General features: G+C 32.4%; 1 protein-coding gene across 6 annotated transcripts in view; it reads right to left on the reverse strand.

Annotated features, from left to right (window-relative positions):
- Nucleotides 1–711: 711 nt before the first annotated feature.
- Nucleotides 712–22,827, reverse strand: part of LOC114324955 (uncharacterized) — a 60,699-nt gene continuing 38,583 nt past the window's right edge. For all 6 annotated transcript variants that reach the window (XM_050654949.1, XM_050654889.1, XM_028272884.2 and 3 more), the window contains exons 5-7: nt 22,344–22,452; nt 8,173–8,307; nt 712–913 (exon numbers count right to left, since the gene is read on the reverse strand). In XM_050654949.1, the coding sequence (XP_050510906.1) occupies nt 809–913; nt 8,173–8,307; nt 22,344–22,452 (349 nt within the window). In that variant the 3' untranslated portion in view covers nt 712–808. The remainder of the gene's footprint in view (nt 914–8,172; nt 8,308–22,343; nt 22,453–22,827) is intronic.

Raw genomic sequence — 22,827 nt, forward strand, 5'->3', positions numbered from 1 at the left:
ATGATCCTAATCTCAAATTTTTATGTAGATTGATGCAAGCCGAAATTATTCTTTTAGGATGAGTAAATTTTTTATATATAGCTCCAACAAGGGTGGTTTTAAGGGTTGAAATATTATGATATTAAATCCTAAAACATAAAACAATCATTATGTGAGTAATAAAAAAACCAAATGTTGACAATATTAAAGTTTAAATTGTTATTTTACAATTTTTTACAATTAGGGGTAGTTTTCACCCTTAAAAAACCAAAAGCGTACAACGGCTCAATATAGAAAATGCACTAGAGGGTAAAATGAGCCGAATCCCAAATTTTTGTACAAATCGATGCTGGACCAAAAAATTGCGAGGTTTTGCCATTCAGTTGCGTTTCATTTCCTCGACTATATCTATTCTTTTCTAGTCTTTACAGCTTATTGTTGTTTTTTGCAGCATGTCTAAAAACAGCGCTAAACAGATTCCAGTGAATGACTTTCCACGAATCCATTTTATGGATTTTCAGAAAAGAAAACTAAAATAGTTTTAATTTTAGAAACACTACTCGATTTTCGAAATATTGGATTCCAACATTCACTTCTATTTCTATTTCGAGGTTGATTTTGTTAATACTCCTTGTATATGAAAATGTATTTACCAAACATATATGAAAAGTTTATTTTTGCGAATAAAATATAGCGTTTAATTCTAAATTAGGAAAGAAATGAAAAAGGAGGTAAATAGTAAAAATTTTAATCTTAAAAGAAATATACATTTACAATACATGCATTTAACCATTTCCAAATCCCCTTACAAACATAATTTTTTCTTCTATTAAATTTGGTTCACCTTTGGAGTTGTTTCCTTGGCCAGTTTTTGTAAATCGTCCAATATACCATGTACAAATGGTCCGAAAGCATTAATTATATCATTTATAAACTAAAAATAAATAAAAACTTTCGTTATGATATCCTTTTTGAATCAGTTTATATTATGTACATTGGGCGTCAATTGAATTGGGTAAGCATATACAATTTTTACAAATTCATCTTTTTAAATTACAATTTTGAAGCGCTTATATGAATTTTTATTAGTTAGAACCAATATAGTGTATTATGTAATGATCATTAAGTGATGGTCATTATGATGCGAGTATGAGGTTTATGACATGAGCCGCGTAGGGGCGAATTGCGTATCGAATACAAGCATCATAATTACAATTAAATGCAAGTTGCTATACATGATTTTTTCTATAATCATTCACAACAAAAAAATATTCAAATTTATTTATTTTGTAAAATTAACAAAATGTTTAAAGAAGGAAAAGAGAAAAAGATATATAACGCCGTAGTGAAAAGCGTTATAACATACAGCTGCGAAGTATGGCCTATGAAGGAAAAATCAAAACGAATGTTAGATGTCACCGAAATGGATTTCTGGAGAAGAGCTGCAGGAAGATCAAGAAGAGAACATGTCACGAAATACAACTAAATACACCTACGATGGTTTGGTCACGTAAAAATAATGCATGAAGACAGAATTCCAAAACAAGTACAAAACTGGAAACTGCAAAGTAGAAGAAGAAGAGGTAGACCGAGGAAAAGTTGGCAGGCAGGAATAAACAAAGCCATGGATGAAAGAGGTTTGCAAGTAGATGTTTAAATTAATTATTTTGTTGATACGTTTATATTTTAAACACTTATTACAATTCTTCTTCTTAACGTGCCCTATCATAAGTCCCCTTGACGTTGGCGATTAACATGGCAAAACTGTCTCAGTCTTGAGCTATTTTAAATAGATGCTCTGCTTTCTTTATTCCTTGTCCACTCTCTGTTATTCTTCAACCAAGAGGCCTGTTTTCTACAAATTCCTCTGCGTCCTACGACCTTACCCATCATAACAAGTTGAAGAATATTATATCGGTCTCCCCTTACTACGTGTCCAAAATATGCCATCTTTCTGGAATTTTATATTCACCATTGGCGTGCATACAGGTCATATTACCTGGTCATATTACCCGTATGCACGCCAATGGTGAATATAAATTTTTAATTGTATGTCAAAAATGGCGCAATGATTACCTCTTAAAATCTAGATACCAAATTTCATTTGCATGTCTCAATCGGTTTTAGAGCAATAAATAAATCGTCAGTTTGTAAGAAAAAATTCAATTCAACATCCCGTATCCCGGATACGAAGCATTTGTAGAGATATGTTTATAAAGCAAACGGTCATTATTTTTTCAGGCAGAATTACCAAGCAAATGAATCAAAAAACAAAATGTTTAGAAAGCCTAAGGCTACAGTTTAGTTTTAATTTCAATATTTTATATACGCTAGAATATTCCACAGGATGTTGCAAATTTTGAGGAAAAAACACACTATCATTGTTACACCCGGTATACAACGAAACTTACCTGTTAAGCAACAATATTATTATATCGATATCCTTATCCTTATCGAATAAAAAATCACTCAAATCGGACAGCAGGTTTAGGAAATTCGTGGCATCACAAATGTCCCATTTTTAAGGTGGTACGTAAGGTGGTAAATTTTGCTGTTGAGTGTACATTTGATGTTATCAAACAGCTCGCGAGTAGCATTTGCTCTCTTAAGGACTGCTACATTTGTCAGCATAGCCGTCCATGGTATTTTTAGTGTGTCTGTGCAGCCACATTTCAAAAGCCTCCAAACGATTAATGGTGGATACTTTTAATGTCCATGTTTCGAGACCGTATAAGAGGACTGATCAAATGTAACAATTATAAAATAAATTTTGCGATAAAATTTTCAATATGCCTATCGTCTTCAGACATTTTCTTAAAAAGATTTAATCTTGAAATTCGTCCGTTTGTTTTATACAGTGAGGACGTTTGAGTTGGAATTAATTATCTCAAGAAGGGGCGAATTTGGAGAGAAATCCTGAGACAGGTCGATTTTTATTTTTAAATGATGGCTTTTTGGCATATATCATACTAGTAACGTCATCCATCTGGGCGTGATGACGTAATCGATGATTTTTTTTAAATGAGAGTAGGGGCCGTGTGATAGCTTAGTTAAAGGTTATTATTTAATTCTCTATTCAGTAATATAAACGTTAACATAATTATTTATAAAGGATGTCAAAATCTTTTTTTTTAATTAAATTATCAGAAGAATGTAGGTATGTAATTCATTTATTTCAAAATACATTTGAGTGCTGTCAGAAAACAAAAAGAAATATTTATTTGACAAATACACATTGTTTTTCGCTTAAATTCAGTTAGTCCATATGGTGAGACCGCTCCCGTCTGAAAAACATTTCTAATTCGATTTCTCTGCGGATTCATATTAAAAATGTCCCCTTTAAACAAATCTGAAGGGTGCTGGACGAATTTTTGGGCACAAATTGTTTAAACAATTTTTTTAAACAAATACATAAGATCACCTCTTATTGCTCCAAAAAATATATTTTTAGGTTTTTTTGGGGCATTCTAAACAAGAAAGGTTTCTTGTGATTTTTCTCAAAAATTGATAGTTTTCGAGTTATAGGCGATTTAAAATCTAAAAAATGCGAAAATACGCATTTTCGAGGCTTAAAAACTCATATTTAAATTAGTATTTTTAAGGGTGCCTATAACTTGGATTAAAGTTTAAACATTCCTTTTCAAGATTCCGAAGAGTGATCGGGTCTAATTTCAATTTAGACCGTAGTTTTTTTAATTGGTAATTATGCGTGTCCATCCGGTTTTTTTTTGCCGGTGCGGCGCGCTCTCATTTCAAAAATCTCATATTTTCCTCCAAAAAATATTTTTTCTAGATTATTTTGGACATTTTAAATAAAATAAGTTTCTTGACATTTTTCTTAAAAGTAAATATTTTTAAAGTTATAAGCGATTTAAAATCCGAAAAATGACAAAAAAACACATTTTCGCATTTTAAATCGCTTATAACTTTAAAACTAGTAACTTTTGAGAAAAATGTCAGAAAACTTATTTTTCTTTAGAATATCCCAAAGAATCTAGAAAAAATATTTTTCGGGGAAAAATTATAGATTTTTGAAATAGAGCGCGCCGCACCGGCCAAAAAATCGGATGGACATGCATAATTAACAATTAAAAAACTACGGTCTAAATTAAAGTTAGACCCGATCACTCTTCGGAATCTTGAAAAGGAATGTTTAAACTTTAATCCAAGTTATTGGCACCCTTAAAAATACTAATTTAAATATGAGTTTCTAAGCCACGAAAATGCGTATTATCGCATTCTTTAGATTTTAAATCACCTATAACTCGAAAACTGTCAATTTTTGAGAAAAATCAAAAGATACCTTTCTTGTTTAGAATGACCCAACAAACCTAAAAATATATTCTTTGGGGCAATAAAAGGTGATATTATGTATTTGTTTAAAAAAATTGTTTAAACAATTTCTGCCCAAAAATTCCGTCCGGGACCCTTCAGATTTGTTTAAAGGGGACATTTTTTAATATGAATCCGCAGAGAAACCGAATTAGAAATGTTTTTCAGACGGGAGCGGTCTCACCACATGGACTAAATGTTAAAACTGCCACCCACCTGTCTCTTAGCAGTTGGAACATTGAATTTAAGTGAAAATCAATGTTTATTGGTGAAATAAACATTATTACCTGTTTTTTTGACAGCTCTACACAATTTGGCGCATTTGGGCACAAAAGAAAACGGAATTTGGCGAAGAAGGTACAAGTTTTAACTATACAAAATATACCAGGATCCGGATATCATAACATTCATTAAAATAGGATGGCTAAGTTGGATGGGACATGTAGAAAGAATGAAAGAAGGCGAAATACCAAACAAAATATTCAAACAGATGCCAGTAGGAAAAAGAACAAGAGGAAGACCCAAGCTGAGATATTTAGAACAAATAGAAAATTATATAATAACCTTAAAAATAAAAAACTGGAGAAAAAAAGCACGAAACAGATCAGAATGGAGAAGAATTCTGGAACAGGCCAAGACTCAGAAAGGGTTGTCGAGCCAGTGATGATGATGATGATGACCTGTTTTTTTGACAGCAGTACAAAATTAATTTATTAAATTTTTTTTTGTACACCCTGTATAAATAATTATAATGTTTATATTACAGAATAGATAATTAAATATCCTTTGAAATGAGCTATCACACAACCCCTACTCTCATTTAAAAAATCATCGATTACGGGATTACGCCCAGATGGATGACGTCACTAGTATGATATGTATGCCAAAAAGTCATAATTTAAAAATAAAAATCGACCTGTCTCAGGATTTTTCTCCAAATTAGCCCATTCTCGGATTATGAATTTATTCCAACTCCAACGTCCTCAGTGTATATTGTAAAATCTCAAAACGTATGCAATTTTACTTGACGTTGCTCATTCCACATGTGCCACCTTAGAGAGAACGTCATATCGCGATTCTATTGGTTTAAAATCTGTATCGTAACATATCCATATTAAGGATAGACAAGGCATACTGAGCAAAATAGCGTAACGCGCGGGCAGTCGATCATTGGTCAATCTATCTCTTTTTCAAAGCGATCCCGCGCATGTGACAGACAACGATGGCTAGACCACGCAAAGTGAATATTGTCCATTGATATTGGCGTTACACCTCGATGCACAGAGCAAGAGCGGCTCATACCTTGCCTCGTCTACCACCCCTTTATTGGTCACATTCAGGTGACGAAAAAGTGAGGGAGCAGTTCCTGATGGAGCGGTAACAGTTTTGTGTTTCGTCTTGTAAACGCTCCGCTCCCTAAATTCTTGACAGCCTATCCTACCACTTTCTGTTATATGAGAGGCCTGTTTGCCTCTGCACAATAAATTGTTTTTACTACATAATATCATCATCATCATTCTCTTTGCCTTATCCCTATGCGGGGTCGGCTTCCCTAATTGCATTTCTCCACACAATTCTATCTTGGGTCATATCAATGTTAATCCCCTTTACCAACATGTCCTGCCTTATCGTCTCCCCCCAGGTCTTCTTTGGTCTTCCTCTCCTACTTCTTCCAGGAATCTGCACTTCAGCTATTCTTCGTATTGAGTGATTAACGTCTCGACGTTGAACATGACCAGACCATCTTAACCTATGCTCTCTCATTTTGGCATCAATTGGTGCCACACCTAGACTTCCCCTAATATACTCATTTCTAATTTAATCCTTCTTTGTCACTCCACTCATCCATCTAAGCATTCTCATTTCCGCCACATGCATTCGTTGTTACTCTTTCTTTTTCACTGCCCAACATTCAGTTCCGTACATCACAGCCGGTCTTATGGCTGTTTTATAGAATTTTCCCTTCAGCTTCGTTGGAATTTTTCTGTCACACAACACACCACTCGCTTCTTCCCACTTCATCCATCCAGCCCTAATTCTACTGCATGCATCTCCATTACTCTGTAATACCGATCCTAGGTACTTAAAACTATTGCTTTTCACAATCATTTCACCATACAAAGATACCATTTTATTTGTAGTAACTCCATCTTTAAATGAACATTCCAAATACTCTGTTTTTGTCCTACTAAGTTTTAAACCTTTTTCCTCCAGAGCTTGTCTCCACTTTTCCAGTTTTTGTTAAGTCTCTGTCACTATTTCCTATTAACACTACATTATCAGCATACATTAGGCACCATGGAATACTACCCTGTAGTTTCGCTGTTATCTGGTCCAAAACTAATGAGAATAAACACGGACTAAGCACCGAGCCTTGGTGCAATCCTACTTTCACCTGAAATTTATCAGTCTCTCCCACACCTGTCCTAACACTAGTCGTTACTCCCTCATACATATCTCTCACAATCTTTACATATTCGCCAGGTACTCCTTTCTTATTGAGTGCCCATCACAGAATCTCTCGAGGAACTCTATTATATGCTTTCTCAAGATCAATGAATACCATATAAGCGTTGGTCTCTTTATTCCTGTATTTTTCCATCAGTTGCCTTATAATGAAAATTGCATCTGTTGTTGATCTGCCCTGCATAAAGCCAAATTTATTATCGGATATTTCGGTTTCTTCACTTATCCGTCTATCAATTACTCTCTCCCATATTTTCATTGTGTGGCTAAGTAGTTTTACAGCCCTGTAGTTCGTACATTGTTGTATGTCTTCCTTGGTTTTGTAGGCAGAGACTAATATACTGCTTCTCCATTCGTCTGGCATTTGTCCAACTTCCAAATTCTATTAAATAGACCTGCTAGCCAACTTATTCCTGTCTCTTCCAATGCTCTCCATACTTCCCCAGGAATATTATCTGGTCCGACTGCTTTTCCTTTCTTTATTTTTTGAAGCGCTTGAGCCACTTCCGCGTTTGTTGTTCTGGTAACCATTGCTGTTACTGTCTCCGTTAACTCCACAGGCTGTCTGTCAAATTCTTCATTTAATAAACTGCCAAAATACTTTCTCCATCTCTTTTTGACATCCTTTTCGTGAATTAGTATTTTATTATTTTCACTTTTTACAACTCTATTGACAAATTCACAAAAGCAGCATACGTTGGACGGAGGTAGCTTAATTATAATGAGCTCAATGCCATAGCGACCGTTCCGTAACACGTTCCGCAAGTAGCGCCACATTCAGAGAACGAATTCCCAACAATTCCGGAACCGCTCTGTCACTTTTTCGTCTCCTGAATGCGACAATTATGTCTATGTATGGTAATGAAAATCTGTATTATAATGAAGCCCATTCTGATACTAATTGATAGATATATTAACGTACGAGAGTAGAAAAAATAAGATTTACAGACTATTCATGCAAGGCTTTACAGTGATGTGTGCGCCAAGAACCGGTAAAATAACGCAAAATATGGGAAACAGAATACGTTGTGAAATAAAAAGAGATGAAACTAGTAGATGTGTAAAACTATCGATAGTAACCTATAAATTTACATTTCATTACATTTCCCACCTTTACACGTATCAGAGAAGCATAACAACTAAAAACTGTGACAGGAAAATTTGATAAAACTTTAATTTTAAAATTTTATAAAATTTTCCTGTCACAGTCCTCTAAAAGTGGAAAACTATGTAATGTAATGTAAATTTATAGTTATACTAGTTTCATCCCTTTTTATTTCACAACGTATTATGTTTTTCATCTTTTGCGTTATTTTGCCGGTTTTTACCGCACTCATCACTGTATAAATTGTATACTGTTTTCTAAACATTTTCGAGAAATGAATTAAAAATTACCTTCTCAATCCCAGGTTCATTTTCATTTTGTGCTCTTCTCCACATATCTTTTATAACTTCTGGAAACATTGCAACAAATGCTTTATTAAACAAGTCCTCTAATTCTTGGTCACCCATTAAACCATGAAATTCGACCTAAACATAAAAAATCATTATAATATTATATCAACATAATATACACTAGGGTGGGCCGAAACTGGACTTCAGAAAAAAAACGAATCAAACAGGAACGCAATACCCGTAAAAAGATGCGTATATGTGTAAAAAATACTTGTGATTTTTTGTTTTATTTTGAAAAAATGTCTTCAGCCCTCTACCAGCCCTTAAGTGACCTTGAAAAATAAATAAATAAATTAGGAACACAATACCGCTCAAAGTTTGTCTTTTACCGTGTATAAATCTTTTGTTTTTTTCTTATTATTTTAAAATGATTTTATCAGCCCTCTACCACCCTCTAACTAAAATAAAATCTCAATTTTCCAACTTTTTCCAAACACAAAATGTAAAATTAACTCCGTATAACTTTAAAGCATAAAAAGTATAATAATATAATATAAAAGTATTTAATACTGATGGTCTTGGTCGTGAAGCCTCGGATACAATCGAACAGTCCCGGCTGAGATGGATCGTCGAGAGTTATGGTACTTGTCGTCGCTTATCTTCTTAGTGCGAAATAAGCTTTCGGGTGAAACGCATGTTTATTGTTTATTTGTTGAAAGCCAAGACGAATAGATTGTGTTTGTTGTATTTGCGTGAATACCTAGCACGACCATAAATATGGCTGCTTTAAAATTAAATATTACAAGAAGTAAAGTAGAATGTCCAATTTTCGGTAACCCAGTCGACTTAAACTGTCATGTTTTACCAACGATAGAACATGTGCTTCGATGTTATTTGTTTATTCGTTATGAACTGAAGTTTACTAAATATTTTGGAAAGGAACCAAGTTTTAATGAAGTTTGTGAAGTGCTTGTGCCAAAAATCAAAAGTATATGGGAATCAGCGTCAATTCCAACCGTGTCAAAGGACCGCATCATGCAATTATTACGTAAATATCATAATAAATATTTAAACCTTATCAGATATCCAAAAAGCAAAAGAAATGTTCAATATGAGTTAAAGATTACCAGCTTCAAAGAGGAAACAAGGGATAAGTTGTTCGACATTGCTGCCTGTAAGTGTGATTTTTCTGCATGCAAGTGTGATAAATCAAGAAAAGTACCAAAGCAGGAACAGGAATTTCTTTTGGATCAACGGTCCACTAGAGATATGGCTATAGGAACTGTTGATCGTGAAACAACTAAAAAGTTGAATGTAAGGACGGAGAGACAAACAAAAGAAACAGAACGAGTACAAAAATTCAAATCTGAATTTCACAATATTTCTATGCCCAGCTGTTCTACTGAGGTCACTAGGTTATCAACAGACTCTGACAATTCTTCTTCATCTGAAGCCTCACCTAGTGTTGCAAATATTGATTTACCGTCGAAACCATCCTGTAGTCAAATGAGGATAAAGTTGCCCACATTAGGTACCATATGTGACAAATATGGAATTTCTGACAGGTCAGCAGCTGCTGTTGCCACAGCTGTATTAAAAGATGTGGGAATTATTTGCGATAGTGATACCTCAAAAGTAATCGATAAAAATAAAGTTAGAAGAGCTCGTCAAAAGAACAGAAATATCCTTAGTAATGAGTTTCAGTCTACAAATAAACCCATTAAGAGTATTTATTTTGATGGCAGGAAGGACAAAACCTTAGTGCAGGAAAAGAAAGGTGAGAGATATCATAAAAGAACTATTGCAGAAGAACATGTGTCATTGATAGAAGAACCGAATTCTGTTTATTTGGGGCACGTTACCCCATCTGCAGGCTCAGCCAAGTCAATTGGAAAGGCAATAATAGACTTTCTCATTTCAAATAACTTCTGTTTGGATAATTTAGTGGCGATTGGTTGTGACGGAACCATAGTGAATACTGGACATAAAAATGGAGTTATAACATATATCGAAAATGAACTTAAGCGACCTTTGCAATGGTTTGTGTGTGCCTTACATGCTAATGAGTTGCCATTGAGACATTTATTTCAACGTTTGGATGGAGCTACTACTGGACCTCGTCAATTCTCTGGAGTGATCGGGAAATTATTGGAAAAATGCGAACACCTTCCAATCGTAGATTTTGAAATAATTGAAAGTGATCTCCCAGAACTAACAATACCATCTAAAGAATTAAGCTCAGACCAGTCATATCTGTACGACATATGCCAAGCAATATCAAATGGCAACGTCTATGAAAATTTAGCAAATCGTAGCCCTGGAAAGTTAGCTCATTCCAGATGGCTGACAATGGCAAATAGAGTTCTCCGCCTCTACGTTGGAACCGAACATCCTACATCAAGATTGAAAGATCTTGTTCAATTTATAATTAAAGTCTATGCACCAATGTGGTTTTTTATAAAGCTTAATCCAAGTTGCACACAAGCCAGTTTGCATGTTTTCAAATCCATTACACTATCAAGATATTTAAGAGATGATCTTAAAAATATTATAGATGCAGTTATCCAACGAAACTCCTATTATATTCATCCGGAGAATCTTCTCTTATGTATGTTAACAGATAATCGTCAATGGGTACGAGAATTAGCTTTACGGAGAATTATTAAAGCCAGAAAAGAGAAAAAAGTCGGAATAAGGCAGTTTAAAATACCAGAAATAAACTTTAATGCTGCGGAGTATTTTGAGTTAATAAACTGGAGTGAATGTGAAGTAACGGCCCCACCAATGTTAGCTGACATACCAGATGATGAGCTGAAACAGTTAATTGATAGCTCTATAATTGCAGACTTTGACTTTCCAAAATATCCATGCCACACGCAAGCTGTGGAGAGATGTGTGAAATTGGTTTCGGAATCATCTTTGCTAGTTACAGGGCCAGAACGCAGAGACGGATTTATTCGATCTAAAATAAAATCAAAAGACTTTCTTGTAACCTACGATAACAAAGCACAATTTAAAATTGAATGAACGCATTTTTCTATTGATTTTTATTTCGCATTTTAGTGTGTTTAAAAATAGGATATTTATATTTTTGTTTGTTTTCGGTTTCCAATAAACTTTTAGTTCAGTTCAAATTTTGTTTTATTTCCCAACACCCTATAAAATGTGCAGTAGTTTCCCATATTTACACACAATTTTTCAGAAATAATTGTGAATTTATTATTTTTATTTTTGATTCAAGATCATTATCTGTTGGTAGAGGGTAGAATATCTTATTCTAAATGTATAAAAAAAATAACATGAACTCTTTGCATATAATTGAAACTTTTTACAGGTATTGCTAATTAAATTAAATAATTTTGATTTAGGGTTCACTTTAGGGGTGGTAGAGGGCTGAAGATGTTTTTTTAAAAATCCTAAAAAAAATACAGCGATTATACTTACCAAAAGGCATCTTTTTGGGGGTATTGTGTATTAAAACTAAACAAATAATTTTTTCGGCCCACCCTAATATACACTCACCGGCACAAAAAACGGCCACTTCTTAAATTTTTGATAAAATTGGAGAAGCATTTTTCATTGTAACTCTTATCGACGATTGGCATGCCCTGATATAGGGTTTTAAGGTATGTTTTAGGTAGGAAATGCGTACGAAAAATTTTTTTCCACCTACCTCTACCGAAAGTATACTTTTCCGGACCTGATTGTAGGGAGCAAAGTTGTACTTTTCCTCCCTAGGGAGGAAAATATTTTTCCTCTCTAGGGAGGAAAAGTAAAAGTGACGTCATTCATGAAATATAACTTATTGACGCCCTGTACAATATCTATTTTCTATTACGTAAGTATCTATACATTTTAACGTTTATTTATAAAACACCCAGTATTTTGCAGAATGGTAAAAAACAGTAATAGTCTAGAAAGCCACTGCGCATCCGCTAGGAAAAATATTCTAATTCGGATTTTTTGCACAATCTTACTCAAAAAGGACTCCTTTTAACAAATTTGCATGTTGCCAGGACCAAAAGTGGGTCAAAAATTTTTTAAACGTTTTTTTTTTGTTTTTTTCCTAAAATTATTTTTTTTTACATGGAAAAAAGTTTTTTTAGGTTTTTTGGATCATTCCAAACAGAAAAGGTCTTTGGTGACTTTTCTCTAAAAATGATAGTTTTTGACATATAAGCGATTAAAAATTAAAAAATTGCGCAATTGGCCATTTTTAACCCTCAAAAACTATGTGAAAAACTGAAAATTTTAATGTTGCCAAGGTAGGTAGATATTCTTTAAAGATCAATTGATGAAATTCCGAAGATTTTTTTGCAATACAATATTCAAAACTCCTTTGTTTTTTAATTGCTAATCAAGCGTGCGCGACACTATTTTCCACCGACAGTATGGTGCAAATGAAAGGAATAAATTCGTTATTTCGTAAACCGGCGACTATAAAGAAAAATCCCGAAACAGGTCGATTTTTATTTTTAAGTTATGATATTGTGGCATATATGGTATACTAGTGACGTCATCCGTCTGGGCGTGATGACGTAATCGATGATTTTTTTAAATGAGAATAGGGCTCGTGTGCTAGCTCATTTGAAAGGTTCTTCAATTCTCTATTCAGTAATATAAACGTTTACATAATTATTTATACAGGGTGTCCTTCTACTTCTTTTTTTGTCAAATAATTTAATTTAATAAAAACATTTTGGACACCCTGTATAAATAATTATGTAAACGTTTATATTACTGAATAGAGAATTGAAGAACCTTTCAAATGAGCTAGCACACGAGCCCTATTCTCATTTAAAAAAATCATCGATTACGTCATCACGCCCAGACGGATGACGTCACTAGTATACCATATATGCCACAATATCATAACTTAAAAATAAAAATCGACCTGTTTCGGGATTTTTCTTTATAGTCGCCGGTTTACGAAATAACGAATTTATTCCTTTCATTTGCACCATACTGTCGGTGGAAAATAGTGTCGCGCACGCTTGATTAGCAATTAAAAAACAAAGGAGTTTTGAATATTGTATTGCAAAAAACTTTTCGGGATTTCATCAATCGATGTTTAAAGAATATCCACCTACATTGGCAACATTAAAATTTTCAGTTTTTCACATAGTTTTTGAGGGTTAAAAATGGCCGATTTCGCAATTTTTTAGTTTTTAATCGCTTATATGTCAAAAACTATCATTTTGAGAGAAAATTCACTAAAGACCTTTTCTGTTTAGAATGATCCGAAAAACCTAAAAAAACTTTTTTCCATGCAAAAAAAATATTTTAAGGAAAAAACAAAAAAAAACGTTTAAAAAATTTTTGACCACCTTTTGGTCCTGGCAACATGCAAATTTGTTAAAAGAAGTCCTTTTTGAAATTAGAATATTTTTCCTAGCGGATGCACAGTGGCTTTCTGGACTATAAATTGTTATTTTGATTTAACAATGTTTACATTAATAATTTGACTTATATTTGGCAGTTGACAGTTATATTGTACCTACTTGTTAGTTTTAGTTTTAATAAATTTTGTTGGTTAGTTACATAAATAAATTAAGTAAAAATGAAAAATGACTTGTTATTAATTTGAGGAAGGTGGAAAAACCATATGTATAACATGGGAGTAAAGTGCCTTTTCCTCCCTTGAATGATTACTGCCCTCCGCTACGCGTCGGGCAGTAAACTTCATTCTCGGGAGGAAAAGTAGCACTTTCCTCCCTTGTTAAACAAATAGCTATATACTAACTTACAAATTATGCAGAAATGAATAAAATAAAACAAATTGGTACCTATTCAATTATCATCAGAAAAAAAAAATAAAAATAACAAGGAAACCTCTACAAATTACTTCTTGATTTAAAGAATACCTCGTATTACCTCCATGAGCCTGTACAATTGCATTACTTCTTTTGGGCATCCTATTAATTAAGTTTAAAATTTTTACTCTGTAGAATTGCTTCCCATTCCTGTAAAAGAGCCGCTTTGATTTGCTCTAAAGTAAGAGCTACAGCAAGTTTGTAGTCTTTTTCATCGTATTTTTATACACTAAATCGATTGCCACTAGTCGTGATAGCTTAAACTACGTTCCAACTTTGTTATTAATAAATTATTGCAAAAATAACTGTGTGTAGTAAGTTTACTCACGGTTTTTACTCTGGCATTTAAAAAACCACTTGGATTGACATGAAATGTGGCATACACGTAGCTAACATGTCAAAAAAAGTGATATTGTGCTGATGTGTACTTTTTCCCTGGGGGTGAGTTTCACCCCTTTTCGGGGGTGAAAAAAGATACCTTTAAAATAACTCAGGAAGTGGATAAATTGATTAATTCTAAGCAACTTTTGTTCTATAGAGTTTTTTCACTGTCAATACTTTTTGAGTTATTTGCGAGTGAATATGTTCATTTTTTAAAGAACGTTTTCAGACGGTTTTTCGCAAATAAGTCAAAAAGTAAGTATTTTTTCAAAGAAAAAATCTTAGCAAAATATAGACCATAAAAAGTGAAAAAAATGGTGTATGTAGAAGGTCTCTAGACCCAGTAGAAGCAGAGTTGTAGCTAATGAACAACAGGTTTATACTCGTCAAATTCCAAATCTAATATTTCAACATAAAATAACCAAAATGAAGCACTTTTTGAGGAAAACGCATTACAACTTTTTTAAACTTAAAAAAAACTTTATTCTTGTTTTTTAAAAAAGTATCTAGTATCAAAAATAAGCGAGTTACGCTCAAAATAAAGTTGGTCCCTTTTTTTTTTTGGTAAAAGAAAATCGGGAAAATCACCCGTTAATTAGCATCTCAAATGAACTTAATCGTTACCGCTTCACAAGTTGCGTTACTTATGTTGTATTTATATGATCTGTAAGTTCCATCGGTTCAAAAGTGCTTATTTCTGACGATTAATTTCATTTGAGATGCTAATTAGAGGGTGATTTTCCCAATTTTTTTACCAAAAAAAGGAACCAACTTTATTTTGAGCGTAATTTTCTTATTTTTGATACTAGATATTTTTTAAAACACAAAAATAAAGTTTTTTTTAAACTTTAAAAAAGTTGTAATGAGTTTTTCTCAAAAAGTGATTAATTTTTTGGTTATTTTATGTTGAACTATTCGATTTGGAATTTTACGAATATGAACATGTTGTTCATTAGCTACAACTCAGCTTCTACTGGGGCTACTGACCTCACACATACACCATTTTTTTCACTTTTTTATAGTCTATATTTTTGCTGAGAAATTTTTTTTTTGAAATACTTTTTGTAAAAACCGTAAAAACCGTCTAAAAACGTGATTTTTTTGTTTAAAAATGAACATATTCACTCGTAAATAACTCAAAAAGTATTGACTTAGTGAAAAAACAAATTCTAAATAATTTTAATATGGATTTTTCTATATTAATGTATTATATTAATTTAGAGAAATCCTTGCGCTTGATTCCAGCTGCACAGAGATTTTATATTAGGTTCCAATTTGGTTAGCTTCAGACTCAAGTCTCCAAGTTGTGATATATCCAGCAGTTATTTCCAGTTATGTATTTCTTTTTTTTACCAGTAAATTATTTACAACACTAAATCCACATTCAGGTAAGTATGAAGAAGAAAACGGTAGCAATAGTTTTCTTGTACATTTGGTTAAATTTGGGCATTTGATTTCTGTTTCCTCACAAAGCCATGCCGTCATCCCTTTTATATTAGAAAAAGTTTTAACCGATTCATCATTTTGAAATTCTATGAGTTTTTCTTGATACTGCATATTTGATATATCAAATAAATCCACTAACATTGGCTGTATCATCTATGTTGGAAAATCAAATTATTTTCAATCAGAAAATTTTTCTTTTATGAGCACTTGTAATATTCAGATGATTGAGAATAAGAAGTAAAGCGGTCTCAGTTACATCACATTATTGGAGGCAATGAAACGGTTCAAAGTTTTTGTTAATATGTTTTTGATATAGCTCAATATGGGAAATGAAAACAAATATCTTCGCTTTTGCATCGTCAGACTTTTTGCAAGACTGTTATTTGTTTTTTTTTGTTTACTCACAAATACTTTACTACCGATTGTTGACAGATATTTCATTTCAGGTGTATCGCTTAAAAAATCACTAACAGTATCAAACAGTTCCATAAATATTTTCAAGCAGATCCCATTAGATATGCATCTTATTTCAGTATGAAGTAAAGTCTCACGTTGTCTTCATTTTGTTTTTCACAAAATAGCTTGAAGAGACGCTCACATTTGGCATCAGATTTAGTAGCATTACAGCGCGATCAAATTCACTTTATATTTGAGATTTGTCTCACAGATGTGTTTCACTTTATATTTTGGTAACGTCTCGCCAAATAAAATACCTGCACGGTACCAAAATAAAAATCAGAAAATGTGGAAAAACCGAACGTCAACAACAGTGCGCATTCATATCTCAAATACAAAAAGCATTTGGTCGTACTGTATCACTAACACACTTTCTTACGGAATGTAGTACTTCGTTTGTAGTCCAGGGCGGATCTGTTTTGAAATGGACGTTGAGAAGTGACTCAAATTTTTTTGCAGAAATTGCTTGAAAATAGCTCAAATAATAATATTTAAGTTATCTTCCCACTCAAAATGGTCCGGAACATTGTTAGTCCAGGGCGCATCTGTTTTGAGACGGACGTTGAGAGGTGACTCAAATTTTTTTGCAGAAATTGCTTGAAAATAAATCAGATAATAATATTTGAGTTATCCTCCCTCTCAAAAAGGTCCGGAACATTGTTTAAATAATCAAAATGTCAAAAAATTAAGGAAAAATTCGATTTTTGTCTTGGTTTTTTGATTATAACTTTAAAAGTATTCATTTTCGAGAAAAGTTGTACTAACATAAAAGTTGCGTAATTAAATTTCCTACAATATAGAATTATTTAAAAATTTAAAAAATAGTCACCCTAGTTGCAAAATAGCAATAATTGCGAAAAAAACATACAAAAACAAGTATTCACATTTTACTTTTTTCAACCATTTGTGCTACACTTAGGACCTTCACATTTCACTCAGAAAAACTTTATGATACAGGTAAACAATACTATAAATTTCATTAAGATCGGTTCAATAAATTTTGCAAAATAAATTTTGCAATCCAGCTTTAGCAAAAAAAATTCATTTTTTCAAAATGTTACAGGACTGAAAATAAAGCAGATAGCAAGTTGAAATTTTTTTTGCTTATAGAAGTGTACTGTACCTTTCATTTTCAATTTACAAAATTAAAACCGATTAATTACCACGGCGTCAGGAAATTTTTTAAATAAACAGTAGTTTTTGGTGCTACGCGCAGGACAGCTGTGTTCGATTCACACAAATTGATTTCCACCAAAATTTCTTCCAATCTTTTTCTAATATATTATTTTCTTACTCTATATTTTGTTGTATTTTAATATTTTAATTCCACAAAAATCAAACTAATTTTATTATTGTTTGTGAAATATTGTTGAAACAATTGCATATTATGTTTAAAAATAATAAACTTTTATTCTCTTAGTTAAAATATATGAACAAAGAAAGTTTTTGCTAATTAAAGTGTTATTTCAAAGGATGGAGTATGTGTTTTTATTTTGCAATAAACAAATTTATTTATTTATATCGAAATGTAATAAAAATTAAAATGTATCAATCATTATCAAAGGTCATTGGAATGTCCAATCAGAGCAAACTATCCGCTGTCCTGCGCGTAGTACCAATATTTAATGTTTATTTAAAAAAATTCCTGACACCGTGGTCTTATTCGATTTAAATTTTGCAAAATTGCAGATGAAAGGTACAGTACACTTCTATAAGCAGAAAAAAAATTAAATTGGCTATCTGCTTTATTTTCAGTCCTGTAACATTTTGAAAAAATGAATTTTTTTTGCGAAAGCTGGATTGTAAAATTTATTTTGCAAAATTTATGAAATCGACCTTAACGAAATTTACAATATTGTTTTACTGTATCATAAAGTTTTTCTGGGTGAAATATGAAGGTCCTAAGTGTAGCATAAATGGTTGAAAAACGTAAAATGCGAATACTTGTTTTTGTATGGTTTTTTCGCAATTACTGCTATTTTGCAACAAGGGTGACTATTTTTTTAAATTTTTAACCAACTCTATATTGTAGGAAGTTTAATTACGCAACTTTTATGTTAGTACAACTTTTCTCGGAAATGAATACTTTTAAAGTTATAATCAAAAAACAAAGAAAAAATCGAATTTTTCCTTCATGTTTTGACATTTTGATTATTTAAACAATGTTCCGGACCTTTTTGAGAGGGAGGATAACTCAAATATTATTATTTGATTTATTTTCAAGCAATTTCTGCAAAAAAATTTGAGTTACCTCTCAACGTCCAAATGTACTAATATTTTTACAGATGCGCCCTGGTCTATGTTTAAATAATCAAAATGTCAAAATATGAAAGGAAAAATTCGATTTTTTTATGGGTTTTTAATTATAACTTTAAAACTTTTCATTTCTGAGAAAAGTTGTACTGACATAAAAGTTGCGTAATTAAATTTCCAATAATATAGAATTGGTTAAAAATTTAAAAAAATAGTCACCCTTGTTGCAAAATAGCAATAATTGCGAAAAAAAAAACATACAAAAACAAGTATTCGCATTTTACGTTTTTCAACCATTTATGCTACACTTAGGACCTTCATATTTTACCCAGAAAAACTATATAATATAGTAAAGCAGTACTGTAAATTTCATTAAGATCGGTTTAATAGATTTTGCAAAATAAATTTGGCAATCCAGCTTTCGCAAAAAAAATTCATTTTTTTAAAATGTTGCAGGACTGAAAATAAAGCAGATAGCAAGTTGATTTTTTTTTGCTTATAGAAGTGTACTGTACCTTTCCTTTGCAATTTGCAAAATTAAAATCGATTAATTACCACGGCGTCAGGAAATTTTTTAAATAAACATTAATTTTTGGTGCTACGCGCAGGACAGCGGGGTAGAATTCACACAAGTTGATTTCCACCAAAAATTTCTTCCAATCTTTATCTAATATATTATTTTCTTACTCTATATCTTGTTGTATTTTAATATTTTAATTCCACAAAAATCAAACTAATTTTATTATTGTTTGTGAAATATTGTTTAAACAATTGCATATGTTTACAAATAATAAACTTTTATTCTCTAAGTTAAAATATATCAACAAAGAAAGTTTTTGCTAAAAAAAGTGTTATTTCAAAGGATAGAGTATGTGTTTTTATTTTGCAATAAACAAATTTATTTATTTATATCGAAATAGAATAAAAATTAAAATGTATCAATCATTATCAAAGGTCATTGGAATGCCCAATCAGAGCAAACTATCCGCTCTCCTGCGCGTAGCACTAATAATTAATGTTTATTTAAAAAAATTCCTGACGCCGTGGTAGTTAATCGATTTTAGTTTTGCAAATTGCAAATGAAAGGTACAGTACACTTCTATAAGCAAAAAAAATTTCAACTTGCTATCTGCTTTATTTTCAGTCCTGTAACATTTTGAAAAAATGAATTTTTTTTGCGAAAGCTGGATTGCAAAATCTATTTTGCAAAATCTATTTAACCAATATTAATTAAATTTACAGTATTGTTTTACTGTATTATAAAGTTTCTGTGAATGAAATATTAAGGTCCTAAGTGTAGTATAAATGGTTGAAAAACGTAAAATGCGAATACTTGTTTTTGTATGGTTTTTTCGAAATAATTGCTATTTTGCAACAAGGGTGACTATTTTTTAAATTTTTAAACAATTCGATATTGTTGGAAATTTAATTACGCAACTTTTATGTCAGTACAAGTTTTCTCGGAAATGAATAATTTTAAAGTTATAATAAAAAAACGAAGAAAAAAATCGAAATTTTTCTTCATTTTTTGACATTTTGATTATTTAAACAATGTTCCGGACCTTTTTGAGAGGGAGGATAACTCAAATATTATTATTTGAGTTATTTTCCAGCAATTTCTGCAAAAAAATTTGAGTCACCTCTCAACGTCCAAATGTACTAATATTTTTACAGATGCGCCCTGGTCTATTAGAACAGACGAGATATTGTAGTTATTATGAGTTTTTAGCTTGGGTATCAAGTTTTCCCTATAGATAACACAGTGCACAAGAATCATTTCTGGATTCGCATCTTTCATCAATTTTAAGCAGACATTTTTCTTGTCCGTCATATTATTAGGAACACCATAAACCGCACTATATGTTATATTTTTCATTGTTGTGCGTTCTAATCTCTAACAGAGCAACATATTTTCAACAAAATGCCCTCTGTCTCAATATATCTTACGTGAGTTATCAATTCTGCCTCGCGGTCTGTCACAATTGATTCATCAATTTGTACTGAGAAATTTCTTGTTTTCGCGTTTCAACAAGTTGTTGTTCAATATTTTCACCAATCTCGTCTATTCTTCTACTAACATTATTGTTACTGAGTGGCATAGCTTTTACATTTTTCTCATCTTTGTCCAGAACCGTTTTAAGAAATGCTGATATTGACGGTTTTATTAAATTTTCTCCTATAGTATGTTCAGTTTTAGTGATGAATAAATAAATTTGATAACTAGCCTGAATAATACGATCAGTAGTTGAAGTATGAGCAGTACTGTAATGTTTTTCACCGAAATCTAGCATTGCATTTAAATGGTCCGGAGCGAAAGGGTTAAACTCATGTCGAGTCCATATTGCGAATTGCCCCCCTGTGGAGCGTGGGCCCCACGTTGGGAAACACTGCTGTAGAACAAAAGTTGCTTAGAATTAATCAGTTTATCTACTGCCGGACTTATTTTAAAGGCATCATTTTTCACCCCCGAAAAGAGGTGAAACTCACCCCCAGGGTAAAATCACATATCGGCACAATATCACTTTTTTTGTTTGACATGTTAGCTACGTGTATGCCAAATTTAATGTCAATTCAAGTGGTTTTTTCTAAAACTTAGAGCAAAAACCGTGAGTGTGTGTGTTTTGTGTTTTATTGCCACTGGTTTTCACAACCAACTGGCCAGTCAATTTCATAATGATTTTTTAGACTATAACTTATCACTAACTCAGAAGAGTAATGTGTAGTGTGTGTGTTGAGTAAGTGTCTTGTTACTCTGCAAAGTCGACGTCATTGTCTTTGCAAACAGACGCTAATTGTATCCGAACGTCTGCGGTCCCTCCGGTTAGTACCGATCCCACAAGGACAGAAACTATTTTCATTCATATTCAGTGGAAATCGAATTAGCGTATAAAAATACTATGAAACAGACTACAAACTTGCTGTTGATAGCGCATTATACTTCTTCAGAGTTGGTTGTTAACCTCTCACCTGCTCACAACAACCTTGTGCAAATTCCGAGCAAGGATGACATACATCCACATGTGACATATTTTTAATCTTAAGACATCGACTTATTGTCGATTACTATACAACTCATAATGTAGCAATAATGTTATTTTGAGGTTTTACACCTATTCAAGTGGCTAGTTTCAATTACTTGTACACTGGACGTTTACACTGAGGATGGTCAGTTTGACCGAAAACGTTTTGTTGTACTTCCACTCCCTTGTGGATAAATTTTAAGAATTTTTTAATAAATTTATATACCTACATACAACAGAAGTGTTTACTTCATTCTACGTTGTCTTAACAAAGGTATACAGCCAACTACAGGGTTTACCCTTTTAAAGTTTTAACACTATTAATTTCTTTACAGGGCTTCTAATAATACCTGAAAAATACCTAATTTTAGCATAATTTGTTAATAACAATTAAACGGGTAATATTTGGGCTTCCAGACCACTTCCATTGATTTCAACGACCCAAAAAACCTATAATACCACCATCAAATCACGGCGAGCTAGAATTTCCCACGGGACCCCTTATGTTGCGACTACACTATTAATAGGCTCTCTTTAGCAATGGTGAGATGATAACTTTAATATCGTTGAGATATTCTAACGATTTGGAAGCTTTCAAATGGAAATTTTCAAATTCAAAGCCATTTCCCGTTAAAAACTATCTTGAGGGATTTCTTCTAACCTGTGTTGATTGTTTATAAAATTTGTAAAAATAACCAAAGAAAAAATCAAAAGATATAAGCAACTTAGTCAAAAATTATAAGGGCGCCCGTTTTTAGTGCCGGTGAGGGCGGTGAGTGTATTTTAACAATTAGAATATTACCGGAACGGATTGGACATCCACGTCTAGTGACACCCTCGTACAGAATGAAGTTGTATTTACGTCAACCTCGATAATGCTAAATGCAACTGAGAAATTCAGCAAGCTTAATCTAAAAAATAAAAAATGATGAACGTTAATCATGTTTGGTTCGTACAATATAAATACCGCTGCACGTCATCCGCGTCATAGCAAGTGACGTCACACGATACCAACACAAAATATTTAAGTCGTAGGTTTGTTCGTTCTAAAATCGTTTAGCCAATTCAGTGTGCGTGTGTGCATCTAGAGAGAGTGTTGACAAGGTCTACGTTAAAAGCTGATTGGCTCCGCCATTTTCAGGTTTTATTTTCATTTTAATGTGGAAGGGGTGAACAGATGAACAGTGTTTTGTTGTTGTTTATTTTGCGTTTACTCTGGTTTAACCTCGCTTTAGTTGATGTTTATAGAAAAGATGGAGAAAAATATTTATTAATAATTTTTTAAT

The sequence above is a fragment of the Diabrotica virgifera genome, chromosome 1 (genome assembly GCF_917563875.1).
Source record: "Diabrotica virgifera virgifera chromosome 1, PGI_DIABVI_V3a".
Lineage (NCBI taxonomy): Eukaryota > Metazoa > Arthropoda > Insecta > Coleoptera > Chrysomelidae > Diabrotica > Diabrotica virgifera.